The sequence below is a fragment of the Arachis duranensis genome, chromosome 9 (genome assembly GCF_000817695.3).
Source record: "Arachis duranensis cultivar V14167 chromosome 9, aradu.V14167.gnm2.J7QH, whole genome shotgun sequence".
Classification (NCBI taxonomy): domain Eukaryota; kingdom Viridiplantae; phylum Streptophyta; class Magnoliopsida; order Fabales; family Fabaceae; genus Arachis; species Arachis duranensis.
This window is the reverse complement of record NC_029780.3, coordinates 86,273,334-86,290,785: the sequence shown is the minus strand read 5'-3', so window position 1 is coordinate 86,290,785 and position 17,452 is coordinate 86,273,334. Positions and strand designations below refer to the sequence as shown.

At 41.1% G+C, this 17,452-nt stretch overlaps 1 protein-coding gene and 1 non-coding gene across 2 annotated transcripts; one reads left to right on the top strand and one right to left on the bottom strand.

Annotated features, from left to right (window-relative positions):
- Positions 1-14,980: 14,980 nt before the first annotated feature.
- LOC107466085 (uncharacterized) lies at positions 14,981-15,733 on the bottom strand. The gene has a single exon (XM_016085064.1). The coding sequence runs from the start codon at positions 15,731-15,733 to the stop codon at positions 14,981-14,983; it is 753 nt and encodes a 250-aa protein (XP_015940550.1).
- Positions 15,734-16,305: 572 nt separating this feature from the next.
- On the top strand, positions 16,306-16,412 carry LOC127741976 (small nucleolar RNA R71). Its single transcript, XR_008003163.1, has one exon. It is a non-coding gene; the product is annotated as a small nucleolar RNA R71 (small nucleolar RNA).
- Positions 16,413-17,452: the final 1,040 nt, after the last annotated feature.

Here is a 17,452-nt window from a genome sequence, read left to right as displayed (position 1 = left end):
GGCAAACCCAAACAATTCAAATATATGCAAATGATGTATGCCTGCCCTATGGCTAATGATATCATCTGTCGGTTATATAGCCAATCCGACATGTCCTGGTAGCTAACCATTGGACAGAAATACCCCTTGCGGAGCAAGTAGGTTTGAGCTACAACCCCCTTGCTACTACCCGCTCAACCCAGAGCCAGTGGAATAACCACTACTGCGGCTACTACCCAGGAAGGTGTTTAAAAGCTCAACCTGGAGCGAGTGGATTCACCACTACTGCCGCTACTACCCAGGCATCACAATCTCTGACCTGGAGCAAGTGGGATGAACCACAACCCTTGCTACTGCCCAGGATATCAAAACATACATTCGTTCAGTTTAAAAGCAATCATCATTGTTATCAAATCTCAAACATTAACTTGGAGCAAGTGGGACGAACCACAACCCTTACTACTACCCAGGTATCACAAATACATTCATTCAAAACTCCATAATTAAACTCGTTTATCATAAACATCCTTTTCTGTCTCATACCCAGAGCAAGTGGACAACGCCACTGCCTACTACTCGTGGTCACACGTCACATTTCAACATTTTCCATTATTATCCATTTAACACATTCATTCATCAATCATATATGCATTTATACTCAACCATAATCAGTAATGGCTTTGCATTAACCCGGCAATAACTCAGCCATCCGGCTCTTGGTTCAATCAAGAACCAGCCATTTATCAATAAATATAGCCCTTCGGCTTATGGCATACACGGTACTTCCACCGTCATCCTCCATATCTCATATAATCATCTTTGATCATCATTGATCATAACTTTTCCCCCTTGCTTCACTCGCAAGTTACCACATCCCCTAGCTCCTTTCTCATTGCTAGGCATATCATAATGATTTAATACATAAGGGGTGAGATCAGAGGCTTAGAAGTATGAGATTTAGTTTTTAAAACTCAAAAATCAACTTTGGGATGAAAACAGGGGCCACGCGTACGCGTACTCCACGGGCACACGTGGATGGCCACAAAGCTCATCGACGCGTATGCATCATACACGCAGACGCGCGGATTGAAACACAGCCAGATGATGCGTACGCGTCAGCCACGCGTACGCGTGGGTGCATTTGCGCCCCAAGCACAAAACTGGAACAACTCTGGCACAACTCTTGGGAAAATGGCTGGGCATTGGGTGCAGCGCATCGACGCGCACGCGCACACCACGCGCACGCGTGGATGGTGCCTTCTTGAAAAATGACGCGTACGCGCCAAGTGTGCCTACGCGTGGAGGGTCATTTTGCTAAAAATTTTCTAAGTTAAAAGCTGTAGAATTCACAGATTCAACCCCCAATCTTCCGACGGACATAACTTTCTCATTTTAAATCGTTTTTCGCCCGTTCTTCGAATGGCATGGACATCCCGGATCCAATTTCACTTCTAAACAAGTTTGGCACAAAACAGGGATCCAGAGTCCAAGTTATATCCCAGCAAAGTATGCCCAAAAACCATACTTTCATACAAAACCACAAGGTGCCCTTTTCAAAACAAGTCATTTTCAACCCTTTTCAAAATGAACCAAAACATGCTAGTTTCAACCCTTTTTGAAATCAATCAAAATATACCAAAATCAACATCAAGCCTCCTCAACTCATACATTAACACTTTACCACGATTCACAAAAATGCCATATAACCATTTTTACCCATTTCAAACAAATGGCTAAATTACAAACACATCAACATGTCATACATCCTTCCTCATCCCAATTTCCAACAATACTATTTCCAATCAACCATCATTATACATAATCAATATCATACTCACTATCACGTGGTTTCACCCCAAATCAACCTTAATCATTCCTCAAGCATATATCACAACATACATATCTCTCATGCATTATCATACCATCAAGGCATCAATAATCATACTCACATATATGACCACATAATATATCTCATCCAAAATCAAACATACCCCATCTATACAATTTCACCCAAAATTACCAATTTCCACACTTCAACTCCTCAAACCTCATTATTCAATAACCAACCCAATCATTCATATATTCATTATCTGAAATTCATCCAATCACTTGTGTCATCATACAATGTACACATCAACTTACCTTCCTTACTCTTTCCGGCCTCCGGCCCAAAATTCACGGCCTCCGGCCCAATTTCACAATTTAAAAGCATAAACCACAAATTAATACTCATTACCCAATACATCAAATTTTCAATACACCAAGCATACAAGGCCACACAATTCTCAACCCAATCATCAATTCACATTACATACCAACTATGCATATTAGCACCAACCATTTACACAATCCAAACTTAATCTTAAGGGCATCTAGCCTAGGAATTCTCATCACACCGCACGGTACTTAAATGAAACTTAAACCGTACCTCTTGTAGCCAAACCAATTGAGCCTCTTCTTTGGAAGTCTCCACCAACCCTAGTTTCAAGCCTCACCAAAGCTCCTCAAGCAACATCAATCTCCCAATTGTGCACAAAAATCATCAAATATACTAACATAACCAATATCACATACATACATCAACCTAGGACTCATAAAAGTGACAAATCACAAGGGATAGAGGGTTTCTTACCTTAACCCACTGAAGTTTGTGATGAATATCACCCATGGCTCATACTAGAGCACTCCTAAACAACCAAAATCACAAGGTTTCCTCAAAACCCAAACCAAATTTGAATTTGAAGAGGAAAATAAAAACTGGGCAGAGGACAGTGGATTACTCACCACAAAACTTAGATATAATTGTAGAGGATGAGAAGAGCGATGTGTGGCCACAAACGGCTCGTCAACCGGAGCTCCGTAGCTCAAGTTATGGTGGTTTGAAGATAAAAGAGAGTTAGGTTTTCTCTCTTCTCTTCTCTCTTCTCAATTTCAGCGCCCCAACCCTTCTTTTTAGGGTAAAATGAGCTGAAATGCTCATAGCTAATGTTTATATATGTTGGGTCTTGGGCCCACTTAGGCCCAGTTCACTTATTTTTGTTCGTTGGCCCAATTTTGGACCAAAACCTTTAAGATTAGCGCTTTAAATCGCACTTCAAATATTTCTACCTCCCCTAATTATAATTCTTCATTTCTTAATTTTATTTACTCATAATCAATTTTCTCAGCTGCAGTACCAGACAGGTCTCAGCCGGTACTGCCGGTCAAAATTCTACTGCGCGCTTTTATGTAGAAAACTATGTCTTCCGACTCGGAAAAATTCACTGAATTCAAATATCATATTTAAATCATCAAATTCCAATTGCCAAATCTTCCAACCATATTCGCTCCTACTTAACTTATTATTCAATTAATTTCGGTTAGACCGGGTATTACAATACTTCCAATTTGTGGCACATTAGTTTGGGATCTATGCCCGGCATGTCTGCGGCCTTCCATGCAAAGAGGTCAACGTTATCTTTTAGAAATTGTATCAGAGGCTCCTTCAAGTCTCTTTTTACGTTTGCCCCGATATTTGTTGTTTTATCCTGGGAATCACCGATATGGACTTTTTCAGTCTTGCCTTCAGGCTATGGGCAGAGTTCCTCGCGAGCTCAAACTGGCCCGAGTTCGATAGTGTTGACTTCCTCTCCTTTACCTTTAAGGTTCAGACTTTCATTGTAATAGTATCGCTGTCTCCTTTTATAGTGGCGATCCCTTCTAGAGTTAGAATCTCCATGCATAGGTGTGGGGTGGAAACTACTGCGGCGAGCTGATTCACTGTTGTCCGACCTATTAGGACATTGTAAGTTGAGCTCACGTCAACTACGATGTAGTCTATGTTGAGTGTCCTTGACCGAGTTCCTTTCCCAAAGGTCGTCATGTGTAGTGAGATGTATCTAAGTGGTTGGATTGGAGTGTCTCCCAGTCCGAGCAAGCTGTTTGGATATGCTCTGAGCTCTTTATCTTGTACGCTGAGTTTGTTAAAGGCAGTTTTAAACAGGATATCTGCGGAGCTTCCTTGGTCTACCAGTGTCTGGTGGAGATTAGCATTGGCCAATATAATAGTAATGACCATGGGATCATCATGTCCGGGATGATGCTTGTTGTGTCTTCTTGGGTAAAGGTAATAGTGGGGAGGTTGGATGACCTCTCTCCTTCCCCGACGTGATATACTTCTTTAAGGTGTCTTTTGCGAGATGATTTAGAGATCTCTCCTCCTACGAATCCTCCATTTATCATATGGACATGTCTCTCTGGGGTGTGAGGTGGTCGTTCAGCTCGTCTAACCTCTTCGTCCCTTCTTCTTTTTCTTGGTTCATCCGTTTTACTAGCTAAGTACCGATTCAATCGCCCTTCTCTTGCCAAATTCTCTATGACATTCTTTAGGTCGAAATACTCGTTAGTAGGATATCCGTAGATTCGGTGGTACTCGCAGTACTTTGTCTGATTTCCTCCTCCTTTTTTGCTTTTGATTAGGCGAGGTGGTGGGATCTTCTCAGTGTTTCATATTTCTCGGTAAACATCCACAAGAGACACCCGAAGAGGGTTGTAACTGTGATATTTTCTAGGCTTCTCCCGGGTTGATTCCCTTTTTTCTTGGACTCCTTGTCCTTGTCTCGAGGGGGATAGGAGAATCCGGATTTTGAGTTTTTTCCTAGTTGAGAATTTTTTTACATGTTAATGTACTTTTTGGCTCGTTCTTGTACCTCGTTTAGTGATGTTGGATGCTTCTTTGATATGGAGTGACTAAATGGTCCTTCTCGAAGGCAATTGATGAGACCCATGATAGCTGCTTCTGTTGGCAGACTTTGTATGTCCATACATGCTTTGTTGAATCTTTCCATGTAGTTGCGAAGACTCTCACGATCTCCTTGCTTGATCCCTAATAGGCTTGGGGCGTGTTTGGCCTTGTCCTTCTGGATGGAGAATCTGGCAAGAAATTTTTGGGCTAAGTCGTCAAAACCCGTGATGGATCTAGGAGGCAAACTGTCGAACCACTTAATTACTACCTTTGTTAGGGTAGTCGGGAAGGATTTGCATTGAATAGTGTCTGAGGCGTCGGTGAGATACATTCTGCTTCTGAAGTTGCTGAGATGATGGCTTGGATCGGAGGTACTGTCGTATGGAGTCATGTTGGGAGCTTTAAAATCCTTTGGGACTTTGGTTTTCATGATCTCTTTGGTGAAAGGATCTTAATCCGTGCAGGAGCTGTCATCGTGACCGGACTGAATAGTTTTGGTTTTAAGGTCGGCTTCGAGTTTTAGGATCTTGTCCTCTAACTCTCGGCGTCGCCTAGTTTCTCTCCGGATGTTTTTTTCAGCTTCGCGCTAATGTTCGGTCTTCTGTTCGAGCTAATGTTTGTCTCCTTTTGGTTGAGTATTATCCTTTGGTGTGATGTCTGCGTTCTTATGCGGTGTTCTGTTTTCCAAATCAGAATCGTGGTCGTTGTCAAGGTTATCCGCCATGATGATAGAATGACTTCCAGGTTCCCCAGCAACGGCGCCAATGTTCCGAGGGTTACCTGAAACTGTAGGTCAATCTCGGATGAGATCTGCGGTGGTGGTCGGCACTGTCGTGTTCGACTTGTTGGACTTGGCAATGTTGCTGATCCTTCGTCACCGGAGGGTGGTGGTACCTGCAAGAGACTCCGATGCTTAAGTTAGCATGTGCTTTAGGCGGGTTTTTAGTAGAATCAGAGTATGAGTTATACCTGGGTGCTCTAGTGTATTTATAATGGTGCGGGATGACCTTTCTAGAGATAAGTTAGTTATCTTATCTTATCTTTGGGTAAAGTCATCTTATCTTCAAGGGGAACCGCCTTTATCTTTCTAGGCTTTGGCTGCCTTTAGATTTCGTGTCCCTTCGTTTGGGCCTGCTTGGGGCCTCTATAGTGATTTGGCCAAGCTCTTTGAGAAGAGGTTGGTGGCGACCTACCCTGAAGAGGTCGGTCACTTGTGTCTTTAATCATCCCGGATCGCATAGCTCGACCCTGGGTATAAACAGGTACCTTGGCTTTTAAATTGATCTTGAGAAGCCATATGATAAAGTTAATTGGAACTTCTTGGAGCAAACTTAAGATATATTTAGATTTCCTCCATCTATTGTGTATTTGGTTATGCATTGTGTTCAATCTTCTTCTCTAGCTCTGATGTGAAATGGTTATCGCTTAGAAGGTTTTCAACCAAAAAGGGGCTTGAGGCAAGGTGATCTGATGTCTCCTTATCGTTTGTGCTTTACATGGAGTGATTGACCTATCTAATTACACAGAGGGTAGATTCTGGAAATTGGAGTCCAGTAGCTATTTCTAGAGGAAGGCCTATCATCTCTTATTTTTTGTTTACAGATGATCTTATTTTATTTTTTAGGCTAAGATGTCTCAGGCTATGCATGTTTTGGACACTTTAGCAATGTTTTATAAGGCATTAGGTATGAAGGTTAACTTTGATAAATCTTGCATCATATGTATAACACCTTACCACACTGAGTCTTATGCTTAAGTCATAAAACCGAAGTGGTGCGGTATTACGACCTCTAATAAAATATATATATATAATATAATTGAAAAAAATTTATAACTAGGAGCCTTTGAAGAAATGAGGTAAGGAAAATTCATTAAACCGAAAGGTGCAATGCTCGTCGATAACATTGCTTGCGAATAAAGAAAGCTTAAGTGCAAATAAATACATATATACAAAAGGAGTAGAGGATCAAGGATACATAGCAATCAAGCTCCAAGCTCAGCCTGCGAAGCTAAAGCTGGCAGGAGAGTATTTACATACAAACATATTAAGTCCAAATCCCAAAATACACAAAAGAGTCTCTAGTGCTCCATAAACCTCTATGAGGTACAAAATAAAACAAGTCTAAAAGAGAGTTATATACAGGAGCATGAATCTAAACAGAAACAAATGATAATATCCCAAAAGACCCTCTTCGCTGTAAGAGCTCCAGACGCCTAACGAGGTGCTTTGCCATCTGCATCTGAAAAACACAAATATCTGTATGGAATAAGAACCGAGGAATCTCAGCATGGTAGTGGTGCCGCATACATAAGATATAAGGTCCTGAAAAAGTTAGAGGTAATTCTAGACTCCGACACTTAGATTATAAAACTTAAGAATTAAAACAAAAACCATAAATAAGGGAGGTTTTATAAGGATTCCTAAACTCTAATTAAAATTCTCAATTCTTCGCCTTCCTCCAATCGTCCAAACTCTGGTAGAACTATAGACAAAAAAATAGGCAAAGCAAGCATAGGTAGAATACAGATACAGCAAGTAACAATTTAGTAAGTAAGCAAAATAATCACATAGGCAAGCCCAATTAATGTACAATCAAACATAATCATACAAATGCATATGATGAATGTCTATCCTACTGGACGTGAGCTCACGTCTTGGTTATCTGCCAGAACCCGACACACCTGGTAGCTAACCCAGATACCGTCTCTCGACTACACATCTTCAAGAGGTATAAAGTTAGGAGATTAGTGTCCTACCACCTTCTCCTAGAGGCAGACACCAGGGGGAACAAATTGGGGATTAGTGTCCTACTACCTTCCCCTAGTGAGGCCATGTCATACTGGTCGAGGAATTAGTGCCCTACCACCTTACAGACTGAGAGAGAAAGAATGTGAGGGAATACATCAAGGGATTAGTGCCCTACCACCTTTCCTACAATCACAAGGAATGCGGGGAAATGAATTGAGAGATTAGTGCCTTGCCGCCTTCTCCACATCCCACAAAACACAATCACAAAGAATGCGGGGGAATAAATCGAAGGATTAGCTCAGGTGCGCGAATCTGACTCCACAAGTTTCACACAGATAGACCAGCAAGTGCACCAGGTCGTCCAAGTAATACCTCAGATGAGTGAGGGTCGATCCCACGAGGATTGTTGGTTTGAGCAAGCAATGGATACCTTGTAGATCTTAGTCATACGGATAGAAAAGATGATTGTTATTGTGAAAAAATGAGCATAAAACAATTAAATAAATAAAAAGTTACTTGATATGTGTGAAATCAATGGTATGAGAGCGGTTGAGGCTTCAGAGATACTTTTTCCTTCTGGATCAACTTTTCTCACCATCTACTCCAACTTCTGCTGGATTCTTTCCATGGCAGGCTGTAAAAGATTAACGCCGGGTCAGTGGTCATTAATCTCCTCTGCTTTAGATCAAACGCCGGGTCAGCGGTCATCCAATCTGAATGAGGGTGAAGATCTAGTAGTCCATTCCCTTGGTGATCCTACTCAAAATGCCACAGAAAAGGTCGGATCTTCCGGATCAGAGAATGCTGCTCCTTTGGTTCTAGCCTATACCACAAAGGCCCTAATTGCCCCGCACCTCAGCTGCACTGATGTTTCCAAGTACCCAACGAAGCCGTGGAATAGCCGTCTAAGAGATGTATAATCAAGCTTATGGTTCAATACTATCCCATCAAGGACTCGCAAGAACCCATGTGAATAGGGATGATGGTCAAGTTACACTCCCAATCCATTAGGATGAAGAATGAAGATACATCTTAGAATAGAATCAAGCATAGATTGAAGTGGAATAGTGATATTATTAATCCATAAGAATCAGCAGAGCTCCTAACCTTAACCTAGGAGGTTAGTGACTCATACTGTACAATATGATGTTCAAATGTAAAGTGGGGGAAGAAGAAGATCCTAAACAAGGGTGATCTCCTCCTATATATACTAGTCTTGTAGTGCAAAAATCTACTTTCTGGGCCCACTTGGTGAGTGTTTGGGCTGAGCTTGAGTGAAGCCATGAGCTGGTGCTCCCTTTTGGGCATCCATCGCCAGCTTTGGACTCCTGAATGGGCGTTGGACGCCAGCTACTCCCCTTTGGGAGTTGGACGCCAGGACTAGGGTGGGTGGCTAGCATTGAACACCAGTTTTGGGCCTTCATTTCCAAAGCAAAGTATGAACTATTATATATTTCTGGAAAGCCCTAGACGTTAGCTTTCCATAGCAGTTGAGAGTGCACCATTGGAATTTTTGTAGCTCCAGAAATGCTCCTTTGAGTGCATGGAGATTAGATTCTGACAGCATCTACAGTCCTTTCTCTGTCTCTGAATCAGACTTTGCCAAAACTACTCAATTTAAGCCAGAAAATACCTGAAATTATCATAAAATACACAAACTCAAAGTAGAGTTCAAAAATATGAATTTTTCACTAAAAACTATGAAAATATAATAGAACTTAAACAAAACATAATGAAAACAATATATGTCAAAAAACGTATAAAATATCCGCTCATCAAGCTCCCTACTGCCTTTCCCACATTCAACAAACCAATACCATCATCTTGTCCATTCATTCTCAACATCTCTGTATTTCTTTAACATATACCCGGAGCGAGTGGTCAGTGCCACCGCCTCTTACCTGGTCACGTCTAGCTCATTTAATTCATTCAAGTTCAATCACCATCATACCTTAATGTCATTATCCTCATCAACCCATTTCTATCTTAATTGAAATTTATTATTATCATCATTGTAATTACATTAGTTCAGTTAATACTTCTCAAGCTCAAAATCACCACTTCACAATCATAATTCAGTACCCCGCAACTTGCTTCACTCCCAAGTTACCATCTTTTCCTAACTTCATCTCATTACTAGGCAATCTATGAAGATCTAGGGCTAAAAGAGTAAAAATAAAGGATTAGTGGTTCGAAATTAGGCTTTCTAACAAAAAAATTCATTTTTGCTGAAAACAGGGGTCACGCATCTGGTGCGCAAAATTTAACTCCACACAACTGAACCAGCAAGTGCACCGGATCGTCCAAGTAATATCTCAGGTGTGTGAGGGTCAAATTCCACGAGGATTGTCAGATTGAGCAAGCAATGGCTACCTTGTAAATCTTAGTAAGGCGATTAGAAAAGATGTTTGTTTGTTAAAAGCATAAATGAATAGTAAAAGGAAGAAATACCAGATTGATGTAAAAATAGTGATAAGGAATTAGATAAGGCTTCAGAGATGCTTATTCTTTCCGGATTAACTTTTCTTACTGTCTACTTCAATAACAAATTATTCATTCAATGGCAGCCGTAAGTGATTAACTCATGTCCTCTCATCAAGTTAACTCATGGTTTCTCACTATAGCCAAAGATGAAGCTCTAAGCAATCCATTCCCCTTTGTGATCCTACTCAAAATGCCACAGACAAGATCAGATCTTCTAGATCAGAGAATGCTGCTTTTCTGACTCTAGCCTTAGTGCCACAGAGACCTCAGCAACCCATGCCCAACGGGATTTCATGTCACATATCCAAAGTCAGCCCAGGTACTCTCTTGGAATTTGTGATGTATTCTCTAGCTGTAACTCAATGCTATCCGGGTCAAGACTCACATGGAACCCATGTAGAACAGGGATGAATGTCATGTTTCACCCCTGATTCATAATATTGAAGAACGAGAATGGATCAAAGAATAGAATCAGACATGTATTGAAATAGAGACAGTGATATTATTAATCCATGAGAATCAGTAGAGCTCCCAACCCTAACTTAGGAAGTTTAGTTGCTCATATCGTACAGAAAGTAGTGTATTCAAAAATAAAGGTGGAAGAAGATCCTAAACATCATTGATCTTCTCTTATATATAATAACCTAATAACTAACCAATAGAAAAATATGATAGACTAGACTAGTGGTGCAAAAATCCACTCTTGGGCCTACTTTGGTTGAGTGCTTGGGCTAAGATTGGCGTCGAACTTGAGGAATGGGCATTGAACACCCATTAAGGGCAAAGTCCCGCTGCCTTGTACTCCTTGGATGGTGTTGAATGCCAGAAAGGGGGTGAATTGGGCGTTCAACGCTGGCTTGAGTCCCCTTGGGGTGTTAAATGCCAGAAAGGGGGTGTTTTGGGTAGTCTCTTTCGAAGAAAAGTATAAACCATTATATATTGCTGGATAGCTCTAGAAGTTATCTTTCCAATGCAGTTGAGAACCTGTCATTTAGACCTCTGTAGCTCCAGAAATGCTCGTTTGAGTGCATGGAGGTCAGAATCTGACAGCATCTGCTACATTTTCCTTGCCTCTGACTTGAACTTTGCCAAGACTCTTCGATTTCATCCAGAAATTACCTAAAATCATAAGAAAACACAACAACTCAAAGTCGAATCCAAAAATGTGAATTTTGCAGTAAAACCTACTAAAACATATTAAAACTCAACAAAACATAACTAAAACTCTATGAAAGTAATGCCAAAAAGCGTATAAAATATCCGCTTAAACAGTTGCTTGTCCCCAAGCTACCAAAAATAGAATAGGATTAAAGAGAAGAGAAAGAGACAATAAATCTCAGAATTTTCAATGAAGCTCAGTTCCAATTGAAGAGCGGGGCTAGTAGCCATTTACTTCTGAGCAGTTTTGGCATCTCACTTTCCTGTGAAACTCAGAAGCATTGACATCTTTAGGAACTCAGAATCTGGATGATATTATTGACTCTCCTTAGTTCTTCTTGATTCTTGAACACAGCTTCTTTTTTAGTCTGGCCGTGATCCTAAGCGTTTGGTTTTTCCGTATTACCACCAGATACATAAACACCATAGATACTTAACTAGGGGAACCCTTGGATTCGACTTTAGCTTTGCTTAAAGTCCCAGACAGTGATGTCCAGAGTTCTTAGGCACACTCTTTTGCTTTTGCAATCACGACTTTAACTGCTCAGCCTCAAGCTTTTCACTTAATACCTTCACACCACAAGCATTTAGTTAGGGGAAGCAGTTCATTTGAACTTTTTAAGCCAAGATTTTGTTTCATTAGACCTTCCTAACCATTAATGCTCAAAGCCTTAGATCCTTGCTCTTGCCTTTTCCTTTACTTTTGAGCTATTGGCTTTTTTTCTTTCTCTTTATATATAATACTTCTCCTTTTTCATCATTCTTTCAAGAGCCAACACACTTTACTCCAACATCAAATATGTACTGTTAATTCATGCATTCAGAAAGTAATAGCAAGGCCACCACATCAAATAATTGGACTATTCTTATTATATAACTCGAAATTATGTATCTCACTTTATCTTTTTCAAATAAATTTTTCTTTTAAGCATGGTGATGAATACACAGGACATTTCATAGCTTAAGACAAAACAGAAAGATGATCATGCAATAGAAACAGGAAACAAACAATGAAACATAATGGAAAACAAAAAAGTTACATAAGCAAGGGGGTAATGGAACGTGACCACCTTAGTGACGGCAGCTACTGATCCCTCTAGTGGATCCAATGGAGTGTTTAAGCTCCTCTATGTCTTACCCTTGTCTTAGTTGCTCTTCCCTCAAGGCTCTTTGATCTTCTCTTATTTCGTGAAGGATGGTGGACTGCTCTTGGTGTTCCAACCTCAGATGATCCACATTAGAGCTCAATTCTCCTAGAGAGGTGTTCAGTTGATCCCAATAGTTTTGGGGAGGAAAATACATCCCTTGAGGCATCTCAAGAATTTCCTGTTGAGGCGGCTGCATATGCTCTTGCTGTGATCCATGTGTAGGCTCTCTCACATGCTCCATCCTTCTTTTTGTGATGGGCTTGTCCTCCTCAATGGGGATGTCTCCTTCTATGACAATTCCAACTGAATTGTATAGGTGACATATGAGGTGAAAGACTGCCAATTCTTGCTTGGGTGGAGGGCATTTCCGCCACCTTGTAGAACTCTTGAGGGATCATCTCATGTACTTCCACCTTATTTCCAAGCATAATGCAATGGATCATTATTGTTTGGTCTATGGTAACCTCAGAACGATTACTTGTCGGGATGATAGAGCATTAGATAAATTCCAACCATTCTCTTGCCATGGGCTTGAAGTCAAGCCTACCTAGTTGGTATGGCCTGCCTTGTGCATCCCTTCTCCGTTGTGCTCCTTCCACACAAATTTACGTAAGCACTTGATCAAACCTTTGGTCAGTATTGACCCTTCTAGTGTAAGAGTGTGGGTCTCCTAGCATATGTGATAATTTGAGCGCCACTCTTACACTTTCCAAACTGAAATCCAAGAGTCTCTCTCGGACCATGGTGTGCCAATTCTTGGGGCTTGGGTTCACACTAATATCATGCCTTTTAGTGACCCATGCATTGACATAGAACTCTTGCACCATTAAGATTCCAACAGGATGGGATATGCTAGAACTTTCCAATCTCTTCTCCAGATTTCTTGTTAGATTTCTGGGTACTCATCCATTTTGAGCCTAAAGGGGACCTCGGGGATCACCTTTTTGTACTTCACCACATCATAGAAGTGTTCTTGATGAGCCTTGGTAAGGAATCTCTTCATTTCCCAAGGTTTGGAGGCAAAAGCAATCGTTTTTCTTTTTCTCTTTCTAGAGGATTCTCTTACTTTGGTTGCTATGAATGTGAATGAAAAGCAAAAAACAAAGGTTTTCCAACACCACACTTAAGAACTTTGCTCATCCTTGAGCAAAATAACAAGAGAAGAAGTAGAAGAAGGAGGAAAATAGATGGAAAAGAAAGGGGGAATAGGCTTCGGCCTTGTGGGGTGGTTAGGGAAGAAAGTGTTGTGTAGAATGTAGAATGTTAGAAAGATGATAGAGTTGTAATTATGTGTGTATGAAAGGGGTGAATGAAGGGGGTATTTATAGGGAAAGGTGAGTTAGGGTTCGGCTATGGGGGTGAGGAAATTAAGTGGGTTTAGGGAAGTGTGTGTATTGGGAAGATGGAGGAGTGGGGTGTGGGTTTCAAAGTATAGAAAGGTGAGAGAGAGAGAGAGAGTAGGGTAGGTGGGGTAGGTGGAAATTCTGTGGGGTCCACTAGTCTTGAGAGGCTAGGGAATTCGAATTCCCTGCCCCTTTGTGGGCATTGAATGCCTAGCCTTGCTCCCTGGCTGGCATTCAATGCCAGCTTCTGCTCCCTGGTGAGCATTGATCGCCCAACCTTACTTCCTAGCTGATGTTCAACGTCAGTGTGTTTTCTCTCAAGGGCGTTGAACGCCCAGAATGGTTTCATTCTGGTGTCAAGTACGGAACGAGCGGAGTTGAGCGACCTCATCTTGCTTGCTTCTTGCAAAGCTTCTAGAAGGCCACCACTTCATAGGAGCGATAGCGAAGCCGTAGAAAGGCAAACAGCTCTTCAACGCCAGCTCCTGCTCCCTTATGGGCGTCGAACGCCATTTTCCTCCTTGTCTGGTGTTCAACACTAGCAAGGGGATCTCTCCAGGGTGTTCTGGTTCCATCTCTGAATGTCTCTGTCTCTGTTCTAAAGATTGTACATGATCACAAACATTAGAAAGCAAAGGAAATAATTATGAAAATAAACTAATCTAACTCAATTAAAAATAATCATAAAGAAAAAAAAAAAGAAATACTCTTGATCATGGTTGGGTTGCCTCCTAACAAGCGCTTCTTTACCGTTACCAGCTTGATGGGCAGCTCCTTTACGAAGATAGATAGGGGCTCAAAACTTCACCCTTTACAGTGAACTTTTTTCCTGTGCTCTCATGGATGAGCTCCACATGCTCTAGAGACAGGATTCTATTCACGATGTGTGGAATGACTAGGTTGTCTGTGAAGACAACTCTCATGCAAGGTGAGAGGCCTTCAGTAAGGATCTTCTTATCCCTCCAGCCCTTAGGTACCTTCTTCTTGGTGTCTGCCTTCTCAGTTCTTGATGAAGCTTGCCCAACACCAAACTTAGAGTTGGTGTCTGGGGGCTCTGTATAGCTCTGCATAGAGAGAAGGTTCGAACACTATGTGCTGTGTAGTGGTACCTCTTGGTCAGATGGGGAGCTACGTTTGGACATCTTGAACAAGATACAGTCCTCATGCAACTTCAAGACTAACTCTCCCTTTTCCACATCAATCATGGCTTTGGCAGTGGCTAGGAATGGCCTTCCAAGGATGATACACTCGTCCTTGCCCTCTCCACTGTCTAGGATTATAAAGTTTACAGGGATGTAAAGATTTTCAACCTTCACTAGGACATCCTCTACCATGTCATACACCCTTTTTAGGGTTCTGTCTGCCATTTCTAAGGAAATGTTGGTAGCTTGCACCTCTAGGATTCCAGCCTTCTCATTACAGAGAGAGACATGAAGTTAATGCTTGACCCAAAATCACACAAAGCCTTCTCAAAGGTTATTGTTCCTATGATGCAGGGAATTAGAAAACTCTCGGGCTCTGGCATCTTCTGAGGCAGCTTCTTCTGAATCAGGATACTGCACTCTTTGGTAACTACTAGAGGTTCCTCCTCCAATGCCTCTGTTGCACAGAATTTGGCATGCAGCTTCATGAGGATTCCCAAGTACCGAGAAAATTGCTCTTCCCTAGTTTCGTCTTCCCCATCAGATGAAGAGTATTCTTCAGACTCCATAATCTGTAAAAGGGCATTCAAAGAAAACTCTATGGTCTCCTTATGAGCTCTAATTTCCTTTAGTTTTTCAATAGGAGGGTCCTTAGTAGGCATTGAACGCCCATCCTCTCCTATTTTGGCATTCAACGCCAATGATTGCTCCCTAAGGGGCGTTGAACACTCAGCTACTCCCTTGCTGGCGTTCAATGCTAGAAGCTCCTCTTTTGTTTCGGCCTCAACTCCTATTCTGAGGGCCTTGCACTCTTCTCTTGGATTCACTTCAGTGTTACTTGGAAGAGTGTTAGAAGGGATCTCAGGGATCCTCTTACTGAGCTGACCAATCTGTTCCTCCATATTCCTAATGGAGGACTTAGTTTCTGTCATGAAACTGTGAATGGTCTTAGAGAGATCAAAGATTATGGTGGCTAAGTCTGAGAGACTCTGCTTAGAAGTCTCCATCTATTGCTGAGAAGGTGGGAATGATCTCTTATTGAACATATTCCAGTTTCTTCCACCTTGATTGTTGTTAAAGCCTTGCTGAGGCTTCTGTTGATCCCTCCATAAAAAGTTGGGGTGATTCCTCCATGATGAGTTATAGGTGTTTCAATAACGCTCATTGTTGGGATTCCCTGAGGAATTTCCCATATAGTTAAGATCCTCCATCATGGGTTGATCTGGATCATAGGCATCTCCTTCATAGGAGGTTTCTTGAGTGCTGCCAGTTGTAGCTTGCATTCCAGTCAAATGCTGAGAAATCATGTTGATCTGTTGGGTCAAAATCTTGTTATGAGCCAATATGACATTCAGAGTGTCTACCTCCATGACACCTCTCTTCTGAGTAGCCTCACTGTTCATACGGTTTCTCTCAAAAGTGTACATATATTGGTTGTTAGCAACCATGTCATTGAGTTCCTATGCCTCTTCAGGCATTTTCTTCAAGTGAAGTGATCCACCTGCAGAGTTGTTTCAATGACATCTTAGACAATTCAGAAAGGCCACCATAGAAAATATCTAGAATGGTCCAATCTGAGATCATATTAGGAGGGCACCTTCTGATCAGTTGCTTGTACCTCTCCCAGGCTTCATAGAGGGATTCACCCTCTTTCTGTCTGAAGGTTTGAACTTCCACTCTAAGCTTGTTGAGTTTCTGAGGTGGAAAGAACTTGGTCAAAAATTTATTGACCACCTTTTTCCAAGAGTCCATGCTTTCCTTAGGCTGAGAATCCAGCCAGAGCCTAGCTTTGTCCCTTACAGCAAAGGAAAAAAGCATAAGCTTGTAAACTTCAGGATCCACTCCATTGGTCTTGACAGTATCACAGATCTACAAGAAATGAGAGATGAATCTATAGGGATCTTCTTCTGGAAGTCCATGAAATTGGCAGTTCTGTTGAACTAGCATGACCAGTTGAGGCTTCAGCTCAAAGTTATTTGCACCAATGGCAGGTATGGAGATGCTGCGCCCATAAAAGTCAGAAGTGGGGGCAGTAAAGTCACCAAGGACCTTCCTTGCGTCTCCTCCATCATTAGGATAGGTTGCCATGTTTGTATTTTCAACTTCTTGTTCGAAAAGCTCTATGAGGTCTCCTCCGGAGTGCTGTGCTCTAGCTTGTTGTAAACGCTTTCTTAGAGTCCTCTCAGGTTCATGATCAAAGAGAGGTTCTGTACCTCAGTTCCTGCTCATAAACAAGAAAAGAGAACCAAGAAAGAGAAAGAATGGGAGTTTCTATGTCAGAGTATAGAGAACTCCCAATGAGATAAGAAGAAAAAGAAAATAAAGGTGTGTTTTGCTTAAAAGAATAATTTTGAAAATAGAGAGGGTATGAGAGATGAAATTTTTGACAATAAAGAAAGAAAGAAGAAGAGGAATTTCGAAAATAATGAGAGAGAGAAAAGTAGGAAGTTTTCGAAAATAGAAGAGAGAGAAAAGGAATTACAGAGATACTAAACTTTTAAAATTAAAATAAGATAGAACAAGTAACTAACTAAAAGGAATTGGAAAGAAAAAGAATTGAATTGAAAATTTTGAAAGAGAAAGTCAAGAAAAGATTTGAAATTAAAAATTTTTTTTGAAAGAATAAGTCAAATAAGATAAGATGAGGTTTGAAAAGATTTTTTTAAAGATTTGAAATTCAAAATTGAAATTTTTAAAACAAGATAGCTAAAATAAGATTTGATAAT